This window comes from Mastigoproctus giganteus, chromosome 7 (assembly GCF_048544385.1).
Source record: "Mastigoproctus giganteus isolate SK-2022 chromosome 7, ASM4854438v1, whole genome shotgun sequence".
NCBI classification, from domain to species: Eukaryota; Metazoa; Arthropoda; class Arachnida; order Uropygi; family Thelyphonidae; genus Mastigoproctus; species Mastigoproctus giganteus.
The window spans coordinates 123,985,954-124,012,788 of NC_143581.1; the positions used below are offsets into that span (position 1 = coordinate 123,985,954).

General features: G+C 38.8%; 1 protein-coding gene across 1 annotated transcript in view; it reads left to right on the plus strand.

The window, feature by feature from the left end:
• Pstk (Phosphoseryl tRNA kinase) overlaps positions 1–5,134 on the plus strand; it is an 85,106-nt gene extending 79,972 nt beyond the window's left edge. The window contains exon 6 of the mRNA XM_090378418.1: positions 4,941–5,134. Within this exon, the coding sequence (XP_090234544.1) occupies positions 4,941–5,134 (194 nt within the window). The remainder of the gene's footprint in view (positions 1–4,940) is intronic.
• Positions 5,135–26,835: the final 21,701 nt, after the last annotated feature.

Sequence of the window (26,835 nt, forward strand, 5' to 3'; positions counted from 1 at the left end):
AAATGCATGGGATGCATATAAATTATCAAGCGACTCAGAAGCCTATGGCAGATATAAGCTAGTCTGTAATCAGGTCACAAAGGAGTTTAGGCAGGCGAAGGCAGATTACGAGAAATCTTTGGCAAAAGATGCTAAGAAAAACATCAAGGATTTCTTTACTTGTATAAACTCTAAAAGGAGGGGGATGAATCTGATTGGTCCACTTCATATCGATGGTTCGATGTTGTTGGTGATCCTGAGCAGCAATAATTCAGACACAGCATGGGTTTGTTAAGGGAAAGTCTTGTCTGACAAATTTGATAGGATATTATGATGTGGTTACAAAGGAACTGCATGCAAAAAATAATTTTGATATCATATATTTGGATTTCAGGAAATCTTTTGACACTGTTGCCCATGGAAGACTATTGTACAAATTGGAGCAGAATGGTATTAAGGGTAAGTTTCTACAATGGATAAAAGGATGGTTGAGTGGGAGAAGACAGGGTGGTAATCAATGGGCGCTGCTCTTCGTGGACTAATGTTATTAGTGGAGTCTCACAGGGTTTGGTGTTGGGTCTTCTGTTGTTTTGTATATTTATCAATAATATTGATGAAGGTATATCAGGCTTATTGTCGAAGTTTGCAGATGATACAAAGGTTGGCAGGGTTGTTAATGACAGTAATGGCAGTGTGCTACTGCAACAGGATCTAGATCAATTGGCCAGATGGGCTAATAAGTGGTAACTGAAGTTTAACCTTGACAAATGCAAAGTACTGCATATCAGTAGAAGTAGTACCAACTGTGTGGTACTACACTTAAGGTGGTAGAAAATAAAAAAAGACCTGGGAGTAATTGTGCAGTCAGATATGAAGTTTTCTGAGCAATGCAGACAAACCCCATGACCTGCCAGGGCAGGTCATGGGGTTTTGTCAATGATATACAGGAATTTTGCTAGCAGGGAAAAGGAGGTGATTTTCCCTCTGTATAAGGCAATGGTCAGGCCGTGCCTTGAGTACTGCGTACATGTCTGGAGGCCTCATTTTAGGGAAGATGTAGATTTGCTTGTACAGAGAAGGGCAACAAGATTGGTGAGGGGAATGAAAAGATCCTCTTACCAAGAGAGGGGCGTAAGCCACTGCAAATTGCAGTGGCTGGAGACTAGGCACTTGTGCAGTGATTGAAGTGTATAAGGCCTTGAATGGGTTGAGTACGCTGAATTCTGATGGGATCATTCCACTTGTTCAGATTACGAACCTAGGGGGTCATAAATTCAAATTAAGAAAAGACAGATGTAGAATAGATGTGCGAAATTTGCCTTTAGCCAGCGGGTGGTTAATTGCTGGAACAAACTTCCATCTGTCCTTTTGGAAGTTGATAGGTTAAATGAATTTAAGGAAGAACTGGACAGGCATTTGGAGGGAATGGTGTGATTTTTTATTTTATTTTTATTTTTTTTGGCTGATGCTGCATAAGCTCATACACTTACTTTCTTGCATCACATGCCACTACTACTACTCCCCAAATTCCAACTCTGCACTGACTATATCTGTGTGACACCACGTCTCTGATATCCCAACAATATCTGCCTTTGATGTCTTGACTAGCACTTCAAGCTCATCAGATTTATTAACTATACTCCTGGCACTGGTGTACATGCAAGTATACATGTACACCAGTGCTAGGAGTATAGGTGTACACGCAAGTATACACGCACCTGTTCCTGCTCCTAGCCACCCTAACACAGCCCATGTATTTACTTGTTCCACTATGACTCCCAGCAGTCCTGGAAATCTCCATTACTTTGCTTTCCAGTTTGCCGCCCATTCTAATAGAAGCAGTGCAAGAATCACGTTTGCATCTGCCTGCGACTACTGTTAACCTTTTAGTCTGTGTATCCCCCCACGCTAACAGTTTTCCGACCCACCTAACACTGCCTTGATAGCATCAGCAAATATTCTTGCACCCTTTTTATTTAAGTGTATCCCATCCCTGTAGAAGCAGTCTCTCCTGTCAACAAGCAGACCAGGCTGAAAAAAATTCTACCCCTTGAGCCTTGCACAATCTCTCCAAGGCCGAATTGATTGACAAGGTTCTCATCATATACTCCCTCGTATCGTGTCTGGGGCAGAATTGTAGACACTTTCACATTCGACCCTAACTCGCGACTTTTTTTCAGCATTGACCTGAACTTAAGTAATTCTGCCGGTCTCCTACTCTTAATATCATTAGTGCCAACGTGTACAACAATACCACCGTTTTGCCCTTAAAAGATGATATCTACTCTATAACGTCATCAACCTTTGCCTCTGGCAGACATATTCTGGTCCTGTTGCACTTATCCTTCTTACATAGTATATTCCCCTTCTCCCTGACAATAGTCACCAACAACTAGTTCCTTTGGGACCACGTCCTCCTTGGAGATTGCCTCTGTGTTGCCTGATGCACAGGAGTGAGCTCTGTCGTTGGGCTGTGCAGCTGAGAGCCTGATGGGCCTCTCATATTAATTTCTTCGAGGGCATTTACCCTACACCTCAAGCTCTCATAGATTCCCATCAGAATGCTGAGTTGGTGCCTAATTTCTTGACACTCCAGACACCTAGCACACACACACAAAGGCATCCTTCTTGGCTAGATCATATCCTGTTTTAGGAAGGTCGGCAAACATTTCACATTTCGCACATTTTTCGAGACTGTGATGCATTGGAGAATCGTCCCCTTCGTTTCACAGCGAAGTCACAGCACTCTTGCTAGTCTGTGATCTTTGCTTCGCAGCTCTAGTCTGGGTCTTGATTTCCATTTAAATACAATTTAATTAACAATGAAATTTAATAAGATTAATAATATTTTTGACTAATTGATAAGACTATAATAAGCTAACAGATTCCTAATACAGTGCTTCATATTACGCTATCTAATTTAACTTTATGCCTTACACTTTCGGTTCAAGATATATATACGTTAAGCTATTTCTTATTGACTACAATAGGGTGGCTAGTTCAACAATATTGGCTCCAACACTGGGAGTCGTAACTTCCAAAAATCACTGGTTAAATTCAAAATAAGAACCTAATGAACACTACTAAACCTATTTAAGATCTCCCTTAAACACAATTTACTATGTTAAATAACAAAGAATACGTTAAAAATTAAAAAATACTTATCCCTTTACAGCAGCCAAAAATCCACTGTCCACACTGTTCTGTGATCCCAACACCCTCCTTGATGTTAAAGAAAAGTAATAAATAATAATCATTCCAAAAGGGTGTAAAACATGGTAAAGAATGCAATAATAAATTCTTTTACTATATTTTTTACAACTTTCATTTTTCTTTAAGCGAATACTTCCATAGCTTTATTTGTAGTAAGGCCCTTCCCCACACACACAGTGCCATTTAATAATTATCCAATAATGTTTTTCTTTCATAGTCAACCAAAAATTTAACCTCAGGGGCTAACATCTGGTGAGTATGGACTTGGCACACCTAGAGTCTTGAGCTGGATATCATCTTTCTTGGTGATTCCCTTCTACTTCTGACTGACTCTCTCTCTCCCTCCCTTTCCTACACACACACACACACACACACACACACACACACACACACACACACACACACACACACACACACACACACACACACACACAGAGTAATTCAGAATTTTTTTTTTTTTTTTTGGCTGTTGCAGCATGAGCTAATAAACAATACATTCTAGTCATTGTTTAATTTAGAAAATAATTGGTTGTACATGGGACTTGCAAATCATTAATAATATGGAAAGTTGGCTGAGACCTAGAATTATTTTCTTTATAGTGAAATTTTTGTTTAGTAGTATTCACTGTAAAGGGATTTTACTCTATTAATATTTGAGGAAGCAAACAGTTTTTGAGGCAGCTCTCAACAGAATCAGAGTAGTCACAAGAAAAATAAGATATAACAATTTAATTTTTTCTTTTTTTTTGGCGTGCAGCCTCTTATCATACCATTATATCTATTTGTAAATGAGTGCAGTAAAATTGAATTGCATTTGAGGAGCCATGCTTATGAGTTTATAAAATATAAGAATGCACAAGAACATTTTTATAGTTGGTTAATCCAATGCTTCTATCTAGAAGTCAAATTGCAGTGTGATTTTAATGTGAAACCTTTGTACCTCATAGAGCTGTAAAAAATAATATAAAAATCTGCTTATTTATCTTTGAAACAAACAACAGTTTCAGAAAGTCACTTCATGTTTTAGTAATAAATAAGGAAATAGTTTACCTGGCCAATAAATTAAACTATTCTAAACAGAAATCACTGTTATCTTACAGGAGAAACTGTTGATAATTTGCACTTTTATCTCCTTGCTCCAATAGTACATTTAATTAAAAATATACTTTAAATATTTGTGTGCTGTTTTTAACTCCATGCTGAATTTCCATACCATACATTTACTGTACATGTTAAATATATTAAATACAGTACATAAATTCTGAAAATATTTCATTCTTACAAAATTTTCCTTCAAAAGGTGATGATTTTATTAGTCATGGAAAAGTTTATAAGATTTAGATGTTAATTTGTAAAGTGAATGTCCAGTATCAAAAATTGATTTTGAGATCGAAAGTTAGTAAATCCGATGTTCATAAACTGGGAGCTGACTGTAGTTTAATTGATTTTAATTAAAATTGCCATTTAAATAGGTTAAATGGTCATGGTCTTAAGAGCAATTTTCTTACAACTTAAAAATAGAAAAGTTCATCAGTAATTCACTTATCGGTAATTCCAAGTTCAGCTGACATTAATGAGTTACATGTTACTGAATGAATTGTTTGGCCTGTATATATACTTATTTAGTTTTATCATGTTATTATCAGAACTATAGAACATCTTAGAATTTTATATGAATTTCATACTTTAATTAATTTTTTGACACATTTTTGTTAAAATGAAAAACTAATTTTCATTACTTTTTATAGAACATAATGGTGACAAACTGCAATGCAGGAAAATAGCAGATCAGACAAATGAATTTCGAAAGTATATATTGCTGAACATAAAGAACGGAACATTAAGTTTACCCTTGCATTTGACAGAAGCATTAAGGAAAGGTGAAATCAGCAAAGTTTCATCTGAACTTGAAGCGTTTTTGTTTTCTATAATTGATATTTAGAAACATCAGATTATTTGATTATTATTTGTCATCATTTTTCTTACAAAATATTTATATTCATGGAAACATTCCATGGAAGTTGAAGTGTATAAATGTGATAGTTAAGTTTATCAAATATAAGGTGTTTTTATATTTGTTGTAGCAAATAAGTTTCTTAAAAAAAAAAAAAATGGCACATCTGATACATTTGTTGACTCTCTGTATTGTATAAAGGCATACATTTTGGAGATAAGAAAATTTGCAGATTTAATTTACAGGATTTCAATGTAATAAATGTGTGCATTATATAATGATTGCAACATAATAAATAAATCAAAGGAAAAACTGAATAACTCAGGTTATCTTAACCTGGCAGTGGTTAACAAAAATGGCAGCACCCTTTTCATCAACGTTTAGTGCATTAATTATTGTGTAAGCTGCCAATGTTCAAATAAAAACAAATAACTGACCAATCAAGTTGATTGGTTGGTTGGTCATTTGATTTTTGAAAGCAGCATCCTTTTCCTAATGAATTATTGAATACTTATTAAATGACATTTTTTAATGAAAAATTAAATTGAAAAAGGTTGTTATTTTCACTTGTTATTTTTCAAAATAATAAACTATTAATTTTGCTGTGAAAAAAATGCTACAACATAAAATATAAATATGATGCTGTTAGACACTTCTATTTTTAAGTTCATAAAGCCATTAAGTGCATGAAAATTCAAACTAACACATGTACTGCTGTTGCTGTGTTTTTCCTGTTTCATATAAATCTGTGTAAACAGCACATATCACTTCCAGAACTACTGAAGTAACCTGTGTACGTTTAGCAAGTGTACCAATCTCAAACTGACAATGGGCAACAGATATTTTTCAAGCCTGTCAAGATCTCTTCCCCCACTGCTAGGTTAACCAACAGAGGGTTGCTTTCTTCAAAAATATAATTTGTAACAAAGTTGGGTGTAAGTTTGAATTCTGCCTTGAATAAGGCTGTGTTTCTAAAACTATCCCCAGAAAAGTTCAGTGCTGCTTCAGAATATGAGTAAATTTTAGGACAAAGTCATATTGTTTATTGAATGGTACACTTCTTAGAACATACAAGATATTGTGATATTAATTACAGTAGATAACATTTCTTGTATGTTTATACAAATGTGCATAGTGAAGGATAATAAGTTTACGAAAAACCTGTGTAACAACATGCAAGTTAACCCCCACAGCACACGAATTTTGCCTCTGTGACTGTTGTGAACTTCACCTTTACTCCAGTCTCATTTCTTAGCTAAGTCAACTCATAAAATTTGTTGTTGAATGGTGCTTCCTCAGTTTAATTTATCTGAAACTATAGTTTGAAGGGTCATTCCCAGACTGTAGGATGGTCGGTCAAATAGCAGGATGTAGCACATGGTTGGAAATGCTTTTTTTGGATCACAAGATGCTGGAATAGTCAAAAAAAGACAAGTCAAGGCTGTCCACCATCCGTATTTCAATTAAATTTTTTTATTTACACGTATATTAATATATACATGCAACTATTTAATGTAGCTGCGGCATCTAGAACAAAGTTCAACTGTGCCAGTTAAAATCGTATTGTTTACAGAATGCTGTAGTTTGGCCAAATGTAGATCACATTTGGTTTGTATGTGCCACCTTAACCAGGCAGCAGCAAAGCAGTACCCATCCTCAGCACAAGGAGATGCTGTATTAATTTAATTTCCCAAAAAGGGGTGGATCCTGCACCCACTGAAGACAGTGCTAAATCGGTGGGTGCCAGCAGATTTCTCTAGTTGCCCATACTAGAGAAAAAAAGAAGCAAAAAAATAAAATAAAAATAAGTCACAGAAGACTTCGTGAATGTCATTATTACTAAGTATAATCCTGAAAGGCAAGCAGGATGCAAGAAGAAAGCATCCATTCACAATGTTGTGTTGTTGGAATTAGCATTAGTAGAGGCATTTGATGCAAGAAAGCAAGCTTATGCAGCATCAGCCAAAAAAAAAAAAAAAAAAAAAAACAACAAATAAATAAAAAATAACCACTTCCACTTCACCCCTCTGTTCTTTCGAAATACCTGTCCACCTGAGCCTTAAACTTATTTAGGCTATCAACTTCCATGACAAGGGATGGAAGTCTATTCCACCAACCAACCACCCGCTGGCTAAAGGCAAATTTCCTCACGTCTATCAATTTCTCAATTTGAATTTATGCCCTCTCAGGTGATTATTCTGAGCAAGAGGAAGAATCCCATCAGCATTGAGCATGCTCAAACCATTCAAGGCTTTATACACCTCTATCAGATCACCTCGCCGGTGCCTAGTCTCCAGACACTGTAATTTGCAAAACTTAAGCCTTTCGTGAAGAATTCGTGGAAGTTGTCTGTAACTGCCTTCTTCTGTTGAAAACGTCAACAGAAAACTGTTGAAAATAGTTGAAATTGGAGACAGTTTCAATCAAAACTTTTATATTGCCAGGCGACAAATGCAGAACATTTTCCAGTAGGGAATTTCTAAAATCACAATAATAAGGGCAGTGGAAGACAATGTGCACCAGTCTTCATGCTACTGACAAAGGCAAGTGTCATTATTTTCTAAACCGAACTGAACAAGTTTCAATTTGATGGAACTGTGCCCAGTAATGAGAAAAGATATGTAGATATTAGGAGAGAACCAAGATGAAAAATGCCGATCAGAAGCAAACAGTACATTATCGATGAACTTGTATGTGGTTCTGCCGTTGACTGATATGGTCCAACAATCTTGCCAGATGTTATTAAGTTCTGACCAGATAAGCCTCCAGATGTTATTAAGTTCTGACCAGATAAGATTTAAGCAGGAAACTGCTTAAATCATTTTAAGAGTTTGCAGTAATACCATCAAATTCCATTGGCAATGCATGCTTGAGATGATAACTGAACGATCTGAATATAAGATGAAGATCTAACGGCAATGTCCCACCTATTACTTGTAGGGCATCCGTAGAAACTGTCCTGCAGGCATGTAGCATACAAAGCAACATTGAATGCTGAAAATAGTACAATTTAAGTCAAAACTTCACACTTTTAACACACTCAAACCACACAGGCTCAACCGTAATCGACAATTGTAAGAACAGCTTTGTAGTAGAGCAAGAGCATCTTCCAGCCAACACCCCAGTCAGATTTAAAGATTCTCACCATGGCCATAGTAAATTTCTTGACCTTCTCAAGAAGATTGTTGAAGTGTGTGGTGAAGTCTAGTCGGTCATCTAGAATGACATCAAGATATTTCAAATTTTGGACATAGGGTATTTGTTTGCCATCAATCTTAATACTAGGAGGGCAGTTCGGATTAAACTGATGGTTAAATGACATCATTTTGGCTTTTGCCTCAGATATTGTAAGCTTGTTTTGTTTAGTCCAAGCAATTAGGTCCAGAAGGACTGTAGATGCCCTGGTTTCAAGCTGAGATCTTGAACATCCAAAAACAATAAGAACCAAGTCATCTGCATAGGCAATTGGGTGGGTGAACTCAAATTTCCTGATAAGCCATCTATTTAAAACAATGTTCCAAAACAGAGGTGCCAGGACAGATCCTTGAGGGCACTGGCACGAGAGAGACCTACTAATTGTGTGATTATTGGATGATACTTAGATAAACCTGTCTCTGAAGTAATTCCGGATGACCTTGATAAAGCTGCAATGAAAACCTAGCAGCACGTGGAGCTTCAAATACACATGGAGTCAAACGCACCTTCAAAATCAATAATGATAGCTAAATGGTAATTTGAGTCCAAGTTCTTAAGATGTTTCTTTAGTTTTAATAATGTGTCCTTACAACATTTTCCCTTGATAAACCCGAATTGATGAGTTGAAAATGATTCCTGATTATGAAATAAATCTGTAATTTTATGGTTAAGTTTTGGCTCAAATAGCTTACCTTAGTTTGGAAGAAGGGAAATAGAACAGAAAGATTTTGGATGTGCAGCTGGCTTGCCTGGTTTTTTGATGAGCATTACCAGGGCCATTTTCCACAAACGTGGGAAGACACCATTTAGCAGACATCTGTTAAATAAATTTAACAGAACATTAGGGAACAGTTCACCAAACTTCATTATAATAACATTTTTGATCAAATCTGGTCCAGGACAATATAAGCTGAGTTTTTTTAGTGCTGCTTGCAACTGAGGTAATGTCAAATGGTCTGTTTCCAGGCTAGTAGAATATTCAGAATTAACTTTGCGAACAGATGATTGAAAGTGGTTGTCAGAGTCATCGACAGGAAACAAGCCATCAAGTATACCATTAACAGTGTCAGTGCAAGTCAAAGTTAATGAGTTATGTCTTGTTTGTAACCAGTTTATCTCTAGAAATTTTATATAGAAGACCCCACAGGTCAGAATTTACAGTTTTGCCAACAAAAGCGTGCCACGTTAGAATCTTTTGTTTATTGATTTCTTTATTATACTCCTGTTTAAGTGCATGACAATCCTCTTTAGTATGGTAACAGTGGTTTTCGGCCAGGAGTGATGGCATTGAAACAGCCTTCTGGCACAATGTACTCTCTTTTTCAGTTCAGGCAGGTGAGGGTTCCACCAGGGTACAGAAAATTCCCGAATTTTCTTCCTTCTAGTTGATGTAGCAGTAGCACGGAGAAGGGTTTCCTGTACATAGAAAGCGTATTCATTTGGATTCTAATTGTAAAGAAGCATGGGGATAAGGTAAAGAAAGCCCACACGAGAAGCATGCAAAAGTTTGATGAAATTTACTGCTAAAAGTACTTTGCCGTAACGGCATTCATATTGTTGCTTGCTTGCTCAGTAAACAGATGGTGGGTGTTATCGGTCTGGAGTAGAAGTTGAATCCCATGGGAGCTTGAAACCCTCCTGAAGTGGAGGGGGTTAACCTGACCTTTTTTCTTTAGAATCGCTAATTGAATCATGAACAGAGTCGTATTGGAAGGTCTGGCGTTGTAAAAATGTTCGTAACGTAGTTTCACTGGTAAATTTTTCGAAGTTTGCCATGCTTCTCGTGTGGGCTTCCTTTACCTTTGCCTTTTTTTTCTTAATAAACAATTTATCCACTAGACCACCAGTGATTCTAAATAAAAAAAAGTCAGGTTACCCTCTCCACTTCAGGAGGATTTCAATCTCCCATGGGATCAATTTTTACTCCTGACCGATAACACCCACTCTGTTTACTGAGCGAGCAACAAAACAAATGCCGTTACGGCAAAGTACTTTTACCAGTAAATTTATCGAACTTCTCCTGCTTCTCGTGTGGGCTTTCTTTACCTTCGCCAAGTGTGGAAGAGTAGCCATTTTATAAATTTTATAGAGTATCCACAAAGATCCTGTGGTGATGGATGACAAACATTTTGGTTTTTAGAGATGGTAAAGGAGATCCCTCTGTGGTCACTACACATTTGATCTTCATGAACCGTCCAATTATGTATATATTTAGCGATTCCTGATGTCGATAAAGACAAGTCAATATTCAATTCACTCAAAACAGAAGAAAGTGCTGGGCTGATGTGGTTTGTTTAAGATACATAATTTATGAGAGAGAATAAAATCCTCTAAGAGCCTCCAAGCAGGTTTGCTGTATTGCTGTTCCAAAGAGGGGATCTGCTGTTGGCATCTGTTATGATAATTGGTGCAGAGGACAAGTAGTCGAGGGCAACATCCAGATAATTCAGAGCCAGTTGGATGTCATCAGAAGGAGGACAATACGAGGAAATGATATAAAAAGTATGGCTGGCAGAGGAGACGCATATTCAAGTAGCATTCTGTGAACAGAGGGAATTTATAACTGTGATATTGAGATTCAGATTGAAAGTGATAATTGCTGTTTTCGGAGAGTCCACCACAGAAAGATTACCTTAACATCATAGGAAAACCCATAATTTTGGAACACTGCCACTCATGATGCCATACAAAATAAGGTTCCTGTAAACACACGGGATTATTTCAATCTCCCATGGGATTCAACTTGTACTCCTGAACGATAACATATAAGAACTTTCAGAAACAACTAATCTTATCTTATCCACTATTGATCGAGATTTTTGAGCATTCAGTTGTAGAATTGAGATATCACTATATGAAATTGCATCACCAGAAACAGCTATCCTTATGTAGTCAGAAGGACTACCCATCAGGCATCATTAATCTTGCTATGTCTACAGCTCTTTGGTACCCGGGACAGGAGACGTCCAGTACAGAGTGGTTTGAATCTTTATTCCTTCTTTTGCAGTTGATACATTGCAGAGCAGTGCTTTTACTCAGACATTCAATAAATATGTGACCACCAAGGGCACAATGGCCTCAAGATACTGTTTTGTAAGAATGGTACCATGACGAGTGCCCATACCCTGAGCAACGAAAGCACTTATTTACAGTTGTGAACTTTCAAAAAACTATGTGAAGAATATCCTAAATAAATTCTACACAGTAAAATAAGTTTTTCATCATCTTAACCGGGAACCCAATGACTTTTAGTATTGTTGCTAAACTGAAAGTTGGTAGCATTCTTGACCTCATCAAGCATATACCCATAGTCTTTGAAATTCTTGTAGAATAGATCGTCAACAATATCATCTTTAGTGAGTTCTTTAGGGACATCATATATTAGTATTGTTGAATTATTCATCCTTCGTTGTTCTACTGAAATACCCTGTTTAGTTAATACATCAGAGAAAGGCAACTTATCAGTCTTTTTTTAGAAGTTGTTTCCACCACAATGGTGGGGGCAGGAGCAGCAGTGCATGGCACACGCTTCTTGATTAGACCAGGGTTCGAGCCCGTGACCACCAAATACGGAGGATGCGGAAAGGTCAGGGAATGACCACCGCATATCCCCGGAGCAATATGGCCTTAGTTGCGAATGCTCCTAAAAAAACCAAATATTGGTTTTCCACCACAACACCCTTGTTTCTGATCATACATAGTGATTTGACTTTGACAGACTTAAAGTCCTCTTTCAAGGTTTGTGCAACAGCCTTTTTAACTGCAGTACTTGTTTCCATTGTACTATCAGTAGCTGCTCTTAAAATAAGGATGTGTTGACTAAGAATAGGTGGTGGATTGGTATTTTTCTCAAAAACTTACCTCGAACTTTCAAAACTACCAGTAGTTATCTCAGGATGCACGGATCCTCTAACAGAGGCATGAACGATTTCTGGATTTGGTTATCCCTAATAGCATGCACATAAGAAGGCCTCACACATTTGAAGATGTGATCCGAAAGAATATTAACGTAATGATCAGAATCCTCGATTCTGTTGTGTAGCTCATCTGGTCTAACCATAAGCATCTTATTTTCAAAGAGAACAGCCATAGTGATTGTTTCCATCTCAGACCACTTCTCTGGCACAAAACTCATTACAGCCTTCGTTATCTTGTTGGAATCCTCCATGAGATACGTGATTAATTCTTGTTCCTAATGAGAGACAGTGTTGTATATAAAAAAAAAAAATCTGAAAACTTTTTTGCAGGGATCTTCCCTGTAGAAGATTCCATGTGATGGAGAGATTCTCTGCAGAGATCTTCCCCATTTAAACTATTGCAGTCTTTTGGTAAAGAGTGACAGGAGGTTGCCTGACCTTGTATCTTGCCGAGTGGTTGCTTTCTTTTTCTATCCAGTGTAACAGCCATTTGCAGAGATGAAGAGGTTTCAAGTATAAAAGGAAGATCATCATCTGAATAACTTCAATAGAGAATTGCCTGTTTGCTTGATCATCAAATTCTTTTTAGTATTCCTTTTAACCTTGGTCATTTCAAGAACATCCTTTTCCTCGTCATCCCCTAGAAGCCTATTGGTCTGTCCAATAAGCTTTTCTTCTTCATGTTTGATCCTAGTATTGTGTCTCGTTTGAATGAAAGTCTCAGGAGCTTTACTTCTAGAAGCAGCAGTAGGACTGTCTTCTAAGTCATCTTCTAATAGGGGGAGAGGGTGCTGATATAATTTACAAGTGGATGTAGTAAAATTTGAGATTCAAGAAAGTTTTTTTTGTGATTTTATTTACTTGATTGTCATATTATATTGTACTTTATAATAGCTTTATAGACCTAGTTACACTTTTTATTTTTAATTTATTATGTATTTGTATGTTGCTTTTAATAATTATTTAATAATTTTTTAATATACATAAAACCATCGTTTTATTCGAATCTTGCCAACATTGTTATAGCATAGAGTGGAATGGTCAGGAATTCAAATTTTTAATTGTGGTATGCAGTGATACATACTAGATAGGGTAGTATGTATCACTGCATTTAGAAATCTGTTAGATAGTGTTGTATTGATAATTGATTAATCTTATTAATTTTCATTGTATTCAAACACATATCATACCCCAGACTAGAGCAGCAAAGCAACAAGCACAAAGTAGTAGGAGTGATGTGGCTCTGGGGAGAACTGAGGGTGGGCAGTTCTCCAATGCATCACAGCCTCAAAAAATGTGCTTGTGAAATTAGCATTTTAGCATTAGTAGAGGCATTTGATGCAAGAAAGCAAGCTTATGCAGCATCAGCCAAAAAAAAAAAAGCACTTCCACTTCACCCCTCTGTTCGTTCAAAATACCTCTCCAGCTGAGCCTTAAACTTATTTAGGCTATCAACTTCCACCACAAGGGATGGAAGTCTGTTCCACCAACCAACCACCCGCTGGCTAAAGGCAAATTTCCACACGTCTATCCTACATCTGTCTTTCCTCAATTTGAATTTATGCCCTCTCAGGTGATTATTCTGAGCGAGAGGAAGAATCCCATCAGCATTTAGCATGCTCAAACCATTCAATGCTTTCTACACCTCTATCAGATCACCTCGCTGGTGCCTAGTCTCAGACACTGTAATTTGCAAAACTTAAGCCTTTCTTCGTAAGAGCACCCCTTTGTTCCATTCACTAATCTTGTTGCCCTTCTCTGTACTCGTTCCAGCAGCTCTACATCCTTCTTGAAATGGGGCCTCCAGGCCTGTATACAGTACTCTAGGTGTGGCCTGACCGCTGCCTTATACAAGGGAATAATCACCTCCTTATCCCTGCTAGAAAAATTCCTATATATCATTGACAATACACCATGAGCTACTCTTGCAGCCCGTCTGCACTACTCAGAGAACTTCATATCTGCCTGCACAACCACCCCCAGGTCCCTTTCATTCTCTACCACTGTCAGTGTAGTACCACAGAATTGATACGTTGCTCTGGGGTTGCTGTTTCCCATGTGTAGTACTTTACATTTGTCAATGTTAAACTTCATTTGCCACCTCTCAGCCCATCTGCTCAACCTTTCCAGATCCTGTTGCAGCAGCATAGTGTCAGTAGTGACACTATGCTGCTGCAACAACCTTGACAACCCTGCCTACCTTTGTATCGTCTGCAAACTTCGACATTAAGCTTGATATACCATCATCAATATCATTTATGAATACAGAAAACAATAATGGACCCAACCCTGAGCCCTGAGGGACTCCACTAATAACATTAGTCCACGATGAGCAGTGACCATTGATTACCACTCTCTGTCTTCTCCCCCTCAGCCACCCCTTTATCCACAGCAGCAATGTGCCTCCAATGTCACACTGCTCCAATTTGTGCAGCAGTCTTCCATGTGCAACAGTATCAAAAGCCTTTCTAAGATCCAAGTATATAATATCAAAGTTATTCCCTGCATCCAGTTCCTTTGTGACTGCATCATAGTATCCAATCAAATTGGTCAGGCAAGACTTCCCCTTAACAAAACCATGCTGTGTCCGAGCTATAACTGAAGTCTTGTCTAAATGATCCTCCAGTGCTTCTTTAACTAGTGCCTCCATTAATTTTCCTGGAACAGAAGTTAAACTCACAGGTCTATAATTGCTTGTGTCAGCCTTTGATCCTCCTTTGTGAATTGGGGTCACATTTGCACATCTCCAGTCTGCGGGTACCTCCCCTGAGTCCAAGGAAGCTCTCATAATTATGGCTAAGGGTTTGCTTACTTCCTCTGCTGCCTCCTTTAATATAACTGGATAGATCCCATCCACCCCGGGTGCCTTTCTTGTGTTTATCTTCAACAGTTTCTCCTCCACTTTACTCTCTTGAATACACCTCTGTCTTTCCCCTCACTAAATAACTCCTCATGTGTGAATGTCGATGCAAAATATTCACCAATTTTAAACACACACACCAACCGTTTATGACTGATTGAATAATGAATTAAATTCTGGGACCGCAAGTGGCTGGAAAGTCTGTGGATTGGATCCTCTGGTAACAATAGTATAAACAGAGACAGGGGAGTTAGGCTTCACCCCCTTTTTGAGGCGGTGGTTTTGACAAGAGATAAACGTTTTAATTTTCCACGTGTCCAGACCACTTCTGGTTCTGGTACAAGTGAAAGGAATGCTGAGTATGCACCTGGTCATCCACGTGTGCCGTGAACCTGGTATTTAAGGATGTGTCGTTTAAGTCTCACTGTTACTGAGGAAGGAGGAAGACACCTCCTACTGTCGTTTTTGATTTCCCAGTGCTTATGTCACTCCAAACTGACTCAACATTGCACTGACCATCTACATCAACTGGATGCACTTCCTTAGATTTTATGTGTTTCTTAACTAACAGCATAACCCCTTCTCCCTTCCTATCCTGTCTATCCTTTTGTACACATTGTGCTCCCCAAATTCCAAACCGACTCGACACTGCACTGCACTGTCCAGCCATGTTGACTAGCTGTACTTCCTTGGATTTTATGTGTTTCTTAACTAATAACGTAACTCCTCCTCCTTTCCTATTCTATCTATCCTTCCTGTACATATCGTACTCCTCAAATTCCATTTCTGTATTCCTTATATCTGTGTGACACCACATCTCTGATATCCCAATATCTGCCTTTGATGTTTTGACCAACACCTCAAATTCATCAAATTTATTTACCAAACTCCTAGCATTGGTGTACACGGAAGTATACATGCACTTGTTCCTATTTTTAGCTACCCTAACACAGCCCACGTGTTTACTTTTACTGCAATGACTCCCAGCAGTCCCTGAAATCTCCTGCATCTTGTTTTCCAGGCTGCTATTCATTCCAATAAAAGCAGTGATAGATATCTATCATTCTCTGTCACCTGATAATTTATATGCATCCCATGCACTTTTCTTCTCTGCCATGAGTCTCATTTTTTCATCTGACATCCATTTAAGCCTAAACCTTGAACAATATTTCTTACGTGGTGTGAAAAGCCTAGTAGCTTCCACGATTACTTCTTTGAATGCTTTCCATTTAGAATTTGCTGCTGGTAACATCAGTTGGTCCCACTCTATACAATTTAAAAACTGTCTGAGACCACTGTACTCACCTTTATGAAAGCAAAAACCCTTCCCTTTACCCCTGATGGTAATTACATCTTGATTAAATCCCACATTAGTACACTGTGATCACTGCCTCCTAGTGATTCCTTTATCTGCAAATTTTTAATGCACGAATAATCACGGCTGATAACCAGATCAAGAGTATTACTCTCTCTGGTTGCCTCTCTAACGTGTGGCTGCAGAAAACAATCATCCAATAAATCCACAAAAATCTTCCTAGTGAGCAAGTGGGACCAACTGATGATTTTACCATATCTGGGACATTAAAATCCCCCATTATTAGACTATCTGATATACTGGCTCACTGTATTTTTCTGTACAGTTGTTCATTGGTACTCATCAGAGTATTATTATGCCTGTAATAAACATCTACTGTCGTTTTTGATTTCCCAGTGCTTATGTCACTCCAAACTGACTCAACATTGCACTGACCATCTACATCAACTGGATGCACTTCCTTAGATTTTATGTGTTTCTTAACTAACAGCATAACCCCTTCTCCCTTCCTATCCTGTCTATCCTTTTGTACACATTGTGCTCCCCAAATTCCAATTCTGCACTGCTTAAAGCTGTGTGACTGCATATCTCTCATATCCCAACACTATCTGTCTTTGATGTCTTGACCAGCACTTCAAATTCATCAAATTTATTTACTATACTCCTGGCATTGGTGTACATGCACCTGTTCTTATTCTTACTTACCTTATGTATTTATTTGTTCTGTGATGACCCTCACCAGTCTCTGAAAACTCCAGTATCCCATCCTCCAATCTAACAGAAGCAGTGCAAGAATGACTTTTACCTCTGCCTGTGGTTATTATTGATCTTTAATTCTGTGAATTCCCCCAAGCTAGTAGTTTTCTGACCCACCTAACACTGCCCCTCGATAGCATCAGCAAATATTCTTGCACCCTTCTATTTAAGTGTATCCCATTCCTGTAGAAGCAGTCTCCTGTTAATAAGCAAAGACCATGCTGAGAAAAATTCTACCCCATGAGCCTTGCACAAAATCTCCAGTGCTGAATTGATTGACAATTGTGTCAGGACAGAATTGCAAACACTTTCAAATTTAATCCTAACTCACACCTTTTTTCAACCTTGATAATTTGTTAAGTAAGTCTGCAGATCTCCTACTCATGATGTCATTAGTGCCAACGGGTAGAACAATATCACCTTTTCTGCCCTTAAAATATATCTGCTCTACAACATTATCAACCTTTGTCCCTGGCAGACATACCCTGGTCCTATTCCACCTATCCTTTTTACAAAATATATTACCCATCTCCCTGACAATGGAGTAACTGACAATAACTATCTTCTGAGGGACCAGCACATTCTGCCTTGGAAATTGTCACTGTGTGGTCTGATGCACTAGAGTGAGCTCTGGCAATGAGTTGGGCAGCCGAGAACTTGATGAGTCTCCCACTTTAATACCTTCGAGGGCACCTACCCGACTCTTCAAACTCTCATAAGTGCCCATAAGAACGCTGCGTTGGCCCCTAATTTCGTGACACTCTCTGCACCTAGCACACACAAAGACAACCTCCTCGGCTTGATCATGTCCTGTTCCAGAAAGTTCTGCAAACATTTCTGCTGACGAGGGGTCAGGAGTCTGCTGACGAGGCTAGTAGGGGCCAGACGTGTTCAAAGCCGCTAAGTGGATTTTTCTTATTTATTGATTTGAAATTATTGTTTTTCTAAAACTTTTGATTTAAATTTAGTAGTATAGCATTATTTTGTGATATTTCTGATTAATCTGGTGTATTTATTCTTTACTCGGCCCGGCCTTGTAATTGCATAAAAGTATCGGTAAGGGTATCAAATCCACGTGTTACAAGTTACAACTCCGCTGAACGATAAGTTTTTTAGCCATATTTAGCCGCTTATTGAATATTTTTTGTAAGTAGCTTATAGACCTAGTAAGGATTGTTAGTTTATTCTGAAGCGAGACAGCGAGACTTGAAAGTTAATTAATACTTAAGTGTCCATAGATTACCGTTCGTAAATTCCCGCCTTTGTCTTTGTCATACGATCGTTATATATCGAACCTAGTTAGCGTTAGTATAGTATAGGTTATAATATTTTCAGCGATCGGTAAAATCTATTAAACTTGTTGAACTTCGTTGGCATTTAAACTGCACTTTAACTAAATACATATACCGACTTAGATTACAAACGTAACATAATTAATTAATACATAACTTATACGGAAGTTATATAACGGGAACTCGGAGATAGTTAATACTTGACACTAAAAAATATATATACCATTATAACTGTGTTGGGAGATAAGTTAGGGTTATAAACTGAAATTGAAATTTTATTTAAATTAAAAGTAATCATGACTCAGACCAGAGCAGCAAAACAAAAGGTTCAAGCTAATGGAAGTGCTGTGGCTCAGAGGAGAACTGAGGGGGGCAGTTGCCTTCTGAATCACAGCCTTCTAAAATGCACAGCTTGCATGATTTTTGTGGAGCATTCAGGTACGGGATATGATATTGCCATGGGGAATATCTTTGTGTGCGCGCGATGAAAGGAGTGTATCGAAATCAGACAACTACTCAGCGTTCTTATGGGCCTATATGAGAGCTTGAAGGACAGGGTGGATGCCCTCGAAGGAACTAAATTGAGGGGCCCATCAAGCTCTCAGCTGCCCACATCAACGCCAGAGCTTCCACTTGGTCATCGTGAAACACAGCGGCAACCCCCAAGGCAGAATGCGCTGGTCCCAAAGGAACTAGTAGTTGTTGGTGACTCTATTGTCAAGGAAACGGGGAACATGCTTTGTAAAAAGGATAGGTGGAACAGGACCAGGGTATGTCTGCCAGGGGCAAAGGTTGATGACGTTGTAGAGCAGATATCATCTTTTAAGTGCACAAAAGGTGATATAGTTGTATACGTTGGCACTAATGATATCAAGAGTAGGAGACCGGCAGAATTGCTTAACAAGTACAGGTCACTGTTGAAAAAAAGCCGTGAAATAGGGTTGAATTTGAAAGTGTCTGCAATTCTGCCCAGACACGATAGGAGGGAGTATATGATGAGAGCCTTGTCGATCAATTCAGCCCTGGAAAGATTGTGCAAGGCTCAAGGGGTAGAATTTTTTTCAGCCTGGACTGTACTTGTTAACAGGAGAGATTGCTTCTACAGGGATGGGATACACTTAAATAGAAAGGGTGCAAGAATATTTGCTGATGCTATCGAGGCAGTGTTAGGTGGGTCGGAAAACTGCTAGCTTGGGGGGATACAAAGACGAATAGATTAACAGTAGCCACTGGCAGAGGTGAAAGAGATTCTTGCACCTTCTATTGGAATGAGCAGAAGCCTGAAAAACAAGATTCAGGATATTTCAGAGACTGCTGGGAGTCATTGCGGTACAAGTAAACACATGAGTTGTGTTAGGGTAGCTAAGAATAGAAATAGGTGCATGTATACTTGAGTGTACACCAATGCTAGGAGTTTAGTAAATAAATTTGATGAATTTGAGGTATTGCTCAAAACATCAAAGGCAGATATTGTTGGGATATCAGAGACTTGGTGTCACACAGATATAAGGAATGCAGAACTGGAATTTGGGGAGTACAACATCTACAGAAAGGATAGACTGGATAGGAAAGGAGGAGGGGTTATGCTATTAGTTAAGAAATACATAAAATCCAAGGAAGTGAAGCCAGTGGACATCGCTGGACAATGCAGTGTCGAGTCAGTTTGGTGTGACATAAGCATTGGGAGATCAAAATTGAGAGTAGGAGTGTGCTATAGGCCTAATGACTCTGATGAGCATAATAAGAAACTGTACAGGGAAATAGAGTGGGCCAGTAAATCAGAGAGTCTTATAATGGGAGATTTTAATTTCCCAGATATTGACTGGAATTTGGGGGCTGGTTACTCACGCACTAGCAGGGCTTTTGTGGATTTATTGGATGATTGTTTTCTACATCAGCATGTTCGGGAGGCAACTAGAGGGAGTAATACTCTTGATTTGATTATCAGCAGTGATTCTTCATGCATTAAGAATCTGCAGATAAATGAACCACTAGGTGGCAGTGATCACAGTGTGCTGAAGTGGGATTTACTCAAAGAGGTAACTACCATTAGGGGTAAAGGGAAGGGTTATTGCTTCCGTAAAGCGACTACGATGGACTGAGACAGTATTTAAATTCTATACAGTGGGACCAACTGATGATGTTACCAACAGCAAATTCAAAATGGGAAGCATTCAAAGAACTTATCTTGGAAGCTACTAGGCTTTACATACCAACTAAGAAATATTGTTCAAGGTTTAGGCCAAAATGGATGTCAGATAAACTAATGAGGCATATGGCAGAGAAGAAAAATGCATGGGATACTTACAAATTAACACATGACACAGAAGCCTATGATAGATACAAGTTGATCTGTAACCAAGTTACAACCTGTTAGGTACCTGAGCAGTATCCTGCTCAGGTACCTAACAAACTAAATGAATATTTTGCTATATCTGCAATAAGGCCTCTGAGGTTGGGATTATTCATACCACCAATTTTAAACACACACACCAACCATTTATGACTGATTGAATAATGAAATGAAATAAAATAAAATGATAGAAAAGACTGTAAAATAATATTTGCAAAAAACTTTTGCAAATATTATTTTACAGTCATAAATACCTGGAAATCAAAATTTAGAGTAGGAGTCTGTTATAGGCCTAATGGCTCTGATGAGTATAATAAACAACTGTACAGGGAAATAGAGTAGGTCAGTAAATCAGAGAGTCTTATAATGGGGGATTTTAATTGGCCAGATATTGACTGGAATTTGTGGTTTGGTCACTCACACACTAGGAAGGCTTTTGTGGATTTATTGGATGATTGTTTTCTACAGCAGCATGTTCGGGAGCTAGCTAGAGGGAGTAATACTCTTCATCTGATTATCAGTAGTGATTCTTCATGCATTAAGAATTTGCAGATAAAGGAACCACTAGATGGCAGTGAACACAGCGTGCTGCAGTTGGATTTACTCAAAGAGGTAACTACCATTAGGGGTAAATGGAACGGTTTTTGCTTTCGTAAAGGCAACTACGGAGGTCTGAGATACTATTTAAATTCTATATGGTGGGACCAACAGATGATGTTACCAACAGCAAATTCAAAATAGGAAGCATTCAAAGAATTAATCTTGGAAGCTACTAGGCTTTACATACCAACTAAGAAATATTGTTCATGGTTTAGGCCTAAATGAATTTCAGATGAACTGATGAGACATGTGGCAGAGAAGAAAAATGCATCAGATACATATAAATTAATCAGTGACATGGAAGCCTATGATAGCTATAAGCTGGTCTGTAACCAAGTCACAAAGGACGTTAGGCAGGCAAAGGCAGATTACGAGAAATCTTTGGCAAAGGACCCAAAGAAAAACAGCAACGAGTTCTTTACTTATGTAAACCCTAGGAGGAAGGGGACGAATCAGATTGGATATCAAAGGTTCAACTGTTAATGATCCTGCTCAGGTAGCTAACAAACTAAATGAGTATTTTGCATCTACATTCACACATGAGTAGTTATTCAGGGAGAGGAATGCCAGAGGTGAATTAAACTCTGGCAGTGAGCTAGATGATTTTGTAATGACTGAGAGCAAAGTGGAGGAGAAATTGTTGAAGGTAAACATAAGAAAGGCGCCCGGGGTGGATTGGATCTATCCAGTTATACAAAGGGTACTAGGAAAGTTTTGCAATATGACGCAACAATGAATCACAGGAAGCTGCTTGTTGCTGCATGTTGAGACATGTTCATACGTGCATAGTAGCCGCCGCGCCAAGTCAATGGGCTCAGTTATTCATTAGTAGTGAGAGTGTAAAGTGCTTGCGATGGCATCGTGGTCACGAAATGAGATAAGGACAGTTTTGCGGTATAATTTCGTGCGTGGTTTAACCATAGACCAGTGCTTAGAAGAAATGACTCTTGCACTAGATGATGATTGTCCACATCGTACAACGATATTCAGGTGGTATAGAGAATTCCAAAGGGGAAATTTCACTCTGGAGGATTCTGAGAGGCCAGGAAGGCCACGAACGTCAGTTACGGAGGAAAACGTTACTGCTGTGAGGAAATGCTTGAAGAAAACAGGCGAGTGACCTACCAACAGATAGAGGATACTTTGGGCCTAAATGCACCAGCAATTCGTTCGATTCTGCAAGATCATTTGCACGTGAAGAAACTTTGTTCTCTCTGGGTGCCGCATCAACTGACTGAAGAGCAGATGACACGACGTGTGACTTGGTGCCGGGAGATGTTAAAAAAGTTTGATAAGGGACAATCTCGGTATGTGAACAACATTGTGACAGGTGACGAGACTTGGCTGTACTATTACGATCTGCCGACCAAGGCTCAAAACAAAGTTTGGGTCTTTGATGATGACGACACACCCGTAATTGTCAGAAAATCCCGATCTGTAAAGAAGAAAATGATAGCTGTATTTTTCAGATCGAGTGGAATTGTGGAACGTGTCGTTTTGGACACGCAGAAGACAGTCACAGCTAAGTGGTATACTGAACAATGCCTGCCTAAAGTCATTGGATCTATGAAGAACCTGCGGCCAAAGTCAAGAATGGACACCTGGTACCTCCATCACGATAATGCTGCAGCTCACCGCGCCAAAGCCTGCACCGAATATTTGACCACGACAGGACTGAAACTTCTCGAGCACCCTCCCTACAGTCCAGACCTTGCTCCCTGCGACTTTGCATTGTTCCCGCAGGTGAAAATGAAGCTAAAAGGGAGGCGGTTTTCCAGTGATGAGGACCTTCTACGGGCTTGGGACAACGAGTGTGTTTTACTCCCTAGTGAAACTTGGCAGAACTGGTTTAAAGATTGGTTTCGGAGGATGGAGAGGTGTATTGAATGTAGAGGAAATTACTTTGAAAAAATTAAATAAACAAAGCTGTATTGCAAAACTTTCCTAGTACCCTTTGTATTAAAGCAGGCAGCAAAGGAAGTAAGCAAACCCTTAGCCATAATTATGAGAGCTTCCTTAGACTCAGGGGAGGTACCCATGGACTGGAGATGTGCAAATGTGACCCCAATTCACAAAGAAGGATCAAAGGGGCGACACGACTAATTACAGACTTGTTAGTTTAACTTCTGTCCCATTGAAATTAATGGAGGCACTGGTTAAAGAAGCACTGCAGGATCATCTAGACAAGACTTCAGTTATAGCTTGTGCACAGCATGGGTTTGTTAAGCAGAAGTCTTGTTTGACCAATTTGATTGGATACTATGATGTGGTCACAAAGGAACCGGATGCAGGGAATAACTTTGATATCATATATTTGGATCTTAGAATGGCTTTTGATACTGTTGCACATGGAAGACTGCTGCACAAATTGGAACATTGTAGAATTGGAGGCAAATTGCTGCTATGGATAAAGGGATGGGTGAGTGGGAGAAGACAGAGAATGGTAATCAGTGGAACTGCTCTTCATGGACTAATGTTATTAGAGCAGTCCCTCAGGGTTCAGTGTTGGGTCCATTGTTGTTTTCTTTATTTATTAATGATAGTGATGATGGTATATCAGGCTTAATGTCCAAGTTTGCAAATGAAGGTTGGCAGAGTTGTTAATGACAGTATGCTGCTGCAACAGGATCTAGAATAGTTGAGCAGATGGGCTGAGAGGTGGCAACTGAAGTTTAACATTGAAAAATGTAAATTACTGCATATGGGAAGCCGTAACCACAGAGTAATGTCAGAGGTTTATCCACTGTGTGGTACTACACTGACAGTGGTAGAAAATGAAAAGGACCTATGGGTAATTGTGCAGGCAGATATGAAGTTTTCTGAGAAGTGCATACGGTCTGCAAGAGTAGATCATGGTGCCTTGTCAATGATATACAGGAATTTTTCTAGCAGGGATAAGTAGGTGATTATCCCCTTGTAAAAGGCAATGGTCAGGCCACACCTTGAGTACTGTATACAGGTCTGGAGGCCTTATTTTACGAAGGATTTAGAGGTGCTGAAGCGAGTGCAGAGGAAGGGCAACCAGATTAGTGAATGGAACAAAGGGTTGCTCTTACGAAGAAAGGTTTAAGTTTTGCAAATTACAGTGTCTGGAGATTAGGCCCCTGCGAGGTGATATGATTGAGGTGTATAAAGCCTTGAATGGTTTGAGCATGCTCAGAATAATCGCCTGAGAGGGCATAGATTCAAATTGAGGAAAGACAGTTGTAAGATAGATATGCAGAAGTTTGCCTTTAGCCAGCATGTGGTTGATGATTGCTGGAACACACTTCCATCTGTCGTTAAAGTTGATAGTTTAAATAGATTCGAGGCAGAACTAGACAAACATTTGGAGTGAGTGGATGTGTGAAATTAGAAGGTTTTTTTTTTTTTTCGATTGATGCTATGTAAGCTTGCTTTCTTGCATCATATGCCTTTACTATAAGCTAGTCTGTAATCAAGTCACAAAGGAAGTTAGTCAAGTGAAGGCAGATTACGAGAAATCTTTAGCAAAGGATGCTAAGAGAAACAGCAAGGACTTCTTTAGTTATAAACTCCAGAAGGAAGGGGATGAGTCATATTGGTCCACGTGATATCGATGATCCTGCTCAGCTGACAATATGAATGAGTATTTTGCATCTATTTTCACACATGAGGAGTTATTAAGGGAGGAAAATGTCAGACATTTATCAAGTTTATTAATGATTTTGTAATAACTGAGAGTAAAATGGAGGAGAAATTGTTGAAGTTCAACATAAGAAAGCCACCTGGCATGGATGGGATCTATTCAGTTATATTAAAGGCGGCAGAAAAGGAAGTAAGCAAAGGAATTACGTTTGCAGATGATACAAAGTTTGGCAGGTTTGTTAATGACAGTAATGGCAGTGTTGTACTGCAACAGGATCTAGAAAAGTTGGGCAGATTGGCTGAGAAGTGGCAAGTGAAGTTTAACATTGACAAATGCAAAATACTGTATATGGGTAGAAATGTATCAACTGTGTGGTACTATACTTGGGTGATAGAAAATGAAAAAAAACTGGGAGTAATTGTGCAGTCAGATATGTAGTTTTCTGAGCATTGGAGACAGGCTGCCAGAGCAGATCATGGGTTATTGTCAATTATATACAGGAATTTTGCTAGTAGGGAAAAAGAGGTGATTATTCCTTTATATAAGGCAATGGTCAGGCCAACCCTTGAGTAGTGCGTACAGATCTGGAGCCCTCATTTTAAGAAGGATGTTGAGTTGCTTGAGCATGTACAGAGACGGGCAACAAGGTCCTCTTACCAAGAAAGGCTTAATTTCTGCAAATTACAGCGGCTGGAGACTAGGTGCCTGTGAGGTGATCTCATTGAGTTGTATATGGCCTTGCCTTATATGCCTCAATCTTGAATGGGTTGAGCATGCTGAATTCTGATGGGATTCTTTCGCTTGCTCAGATTATAAACCTGAGAGGGCATAAATTCAAATTGAGGAAAGACAGTTGTAGGATAGATATGCGGAAATTTGCTTTTATCCAGCAGCTGGAACAAACTTCCATTTGTTGTCGTGGAAGTTGATAGCTTAAATAAATTCAAGCAGGAACTGGACAAGCTTTCAGAGGGAATGGATGTGTGAAATTTTTTTTTTTTTGGCTGATGCTACATAAACTCATATGCTTGCTTTCTTGCATCACATGCCTCTATTACTACTACTGCTACTACCTCCAGGAACCAGAAATAATAATGATAATGTAATTGTGTTAATTTTGGCTGTTCACATTGAGATTATAAAATTTTAAATATTTAATTTCCTATATTATAATGAAAGTATTGTTACTACCGAAAAAACTGAAAATTGATACATTTATTATAAACTAAGATACCAAAACAAGCAGGAGCTTTTGTACATGAGGTGGACGGATGGACGTTATATGAAATAAAACCATAAATGAGTCACTGGGCAGAATCGGATGTCTGTTGCTGGGAATGTAAGGCATGTATGCCAGTGTTCATCATACCGTAAAATGGGTGACTTCATCGTTGGAGGCACCATTGCATATGTACTCCTCTATTGTGGTTGAAGACACTACTATAGTTGGTTATGTGCCTCAAGCCACAAGTGCTGGCGGTAGTTGCGTGGGTGATCAACGATCTCAACATCACATCAGGGGTAGAGCTCGTGTTGTTCAGACCAATAGTGCTCGACAACAGCAGAGTGTTCAGAGTCAGCAGACTGGAGGGCCCTTTCATGTTCTGAGACTTGATCTTTTGTCTTCTAGTGGTTTTGCCTACATGACTACCATTATAAGGGCATGTAATTTGGTATACAGCACCACTATATAAGGAGGGGATTAGTGCTTTCACCCTAGAAATCATCGAACATAATTTCCTACCAGGAAGTTGTAAACACCTTATATGGTAGGTGTGTTGGATTCTTGTAAGA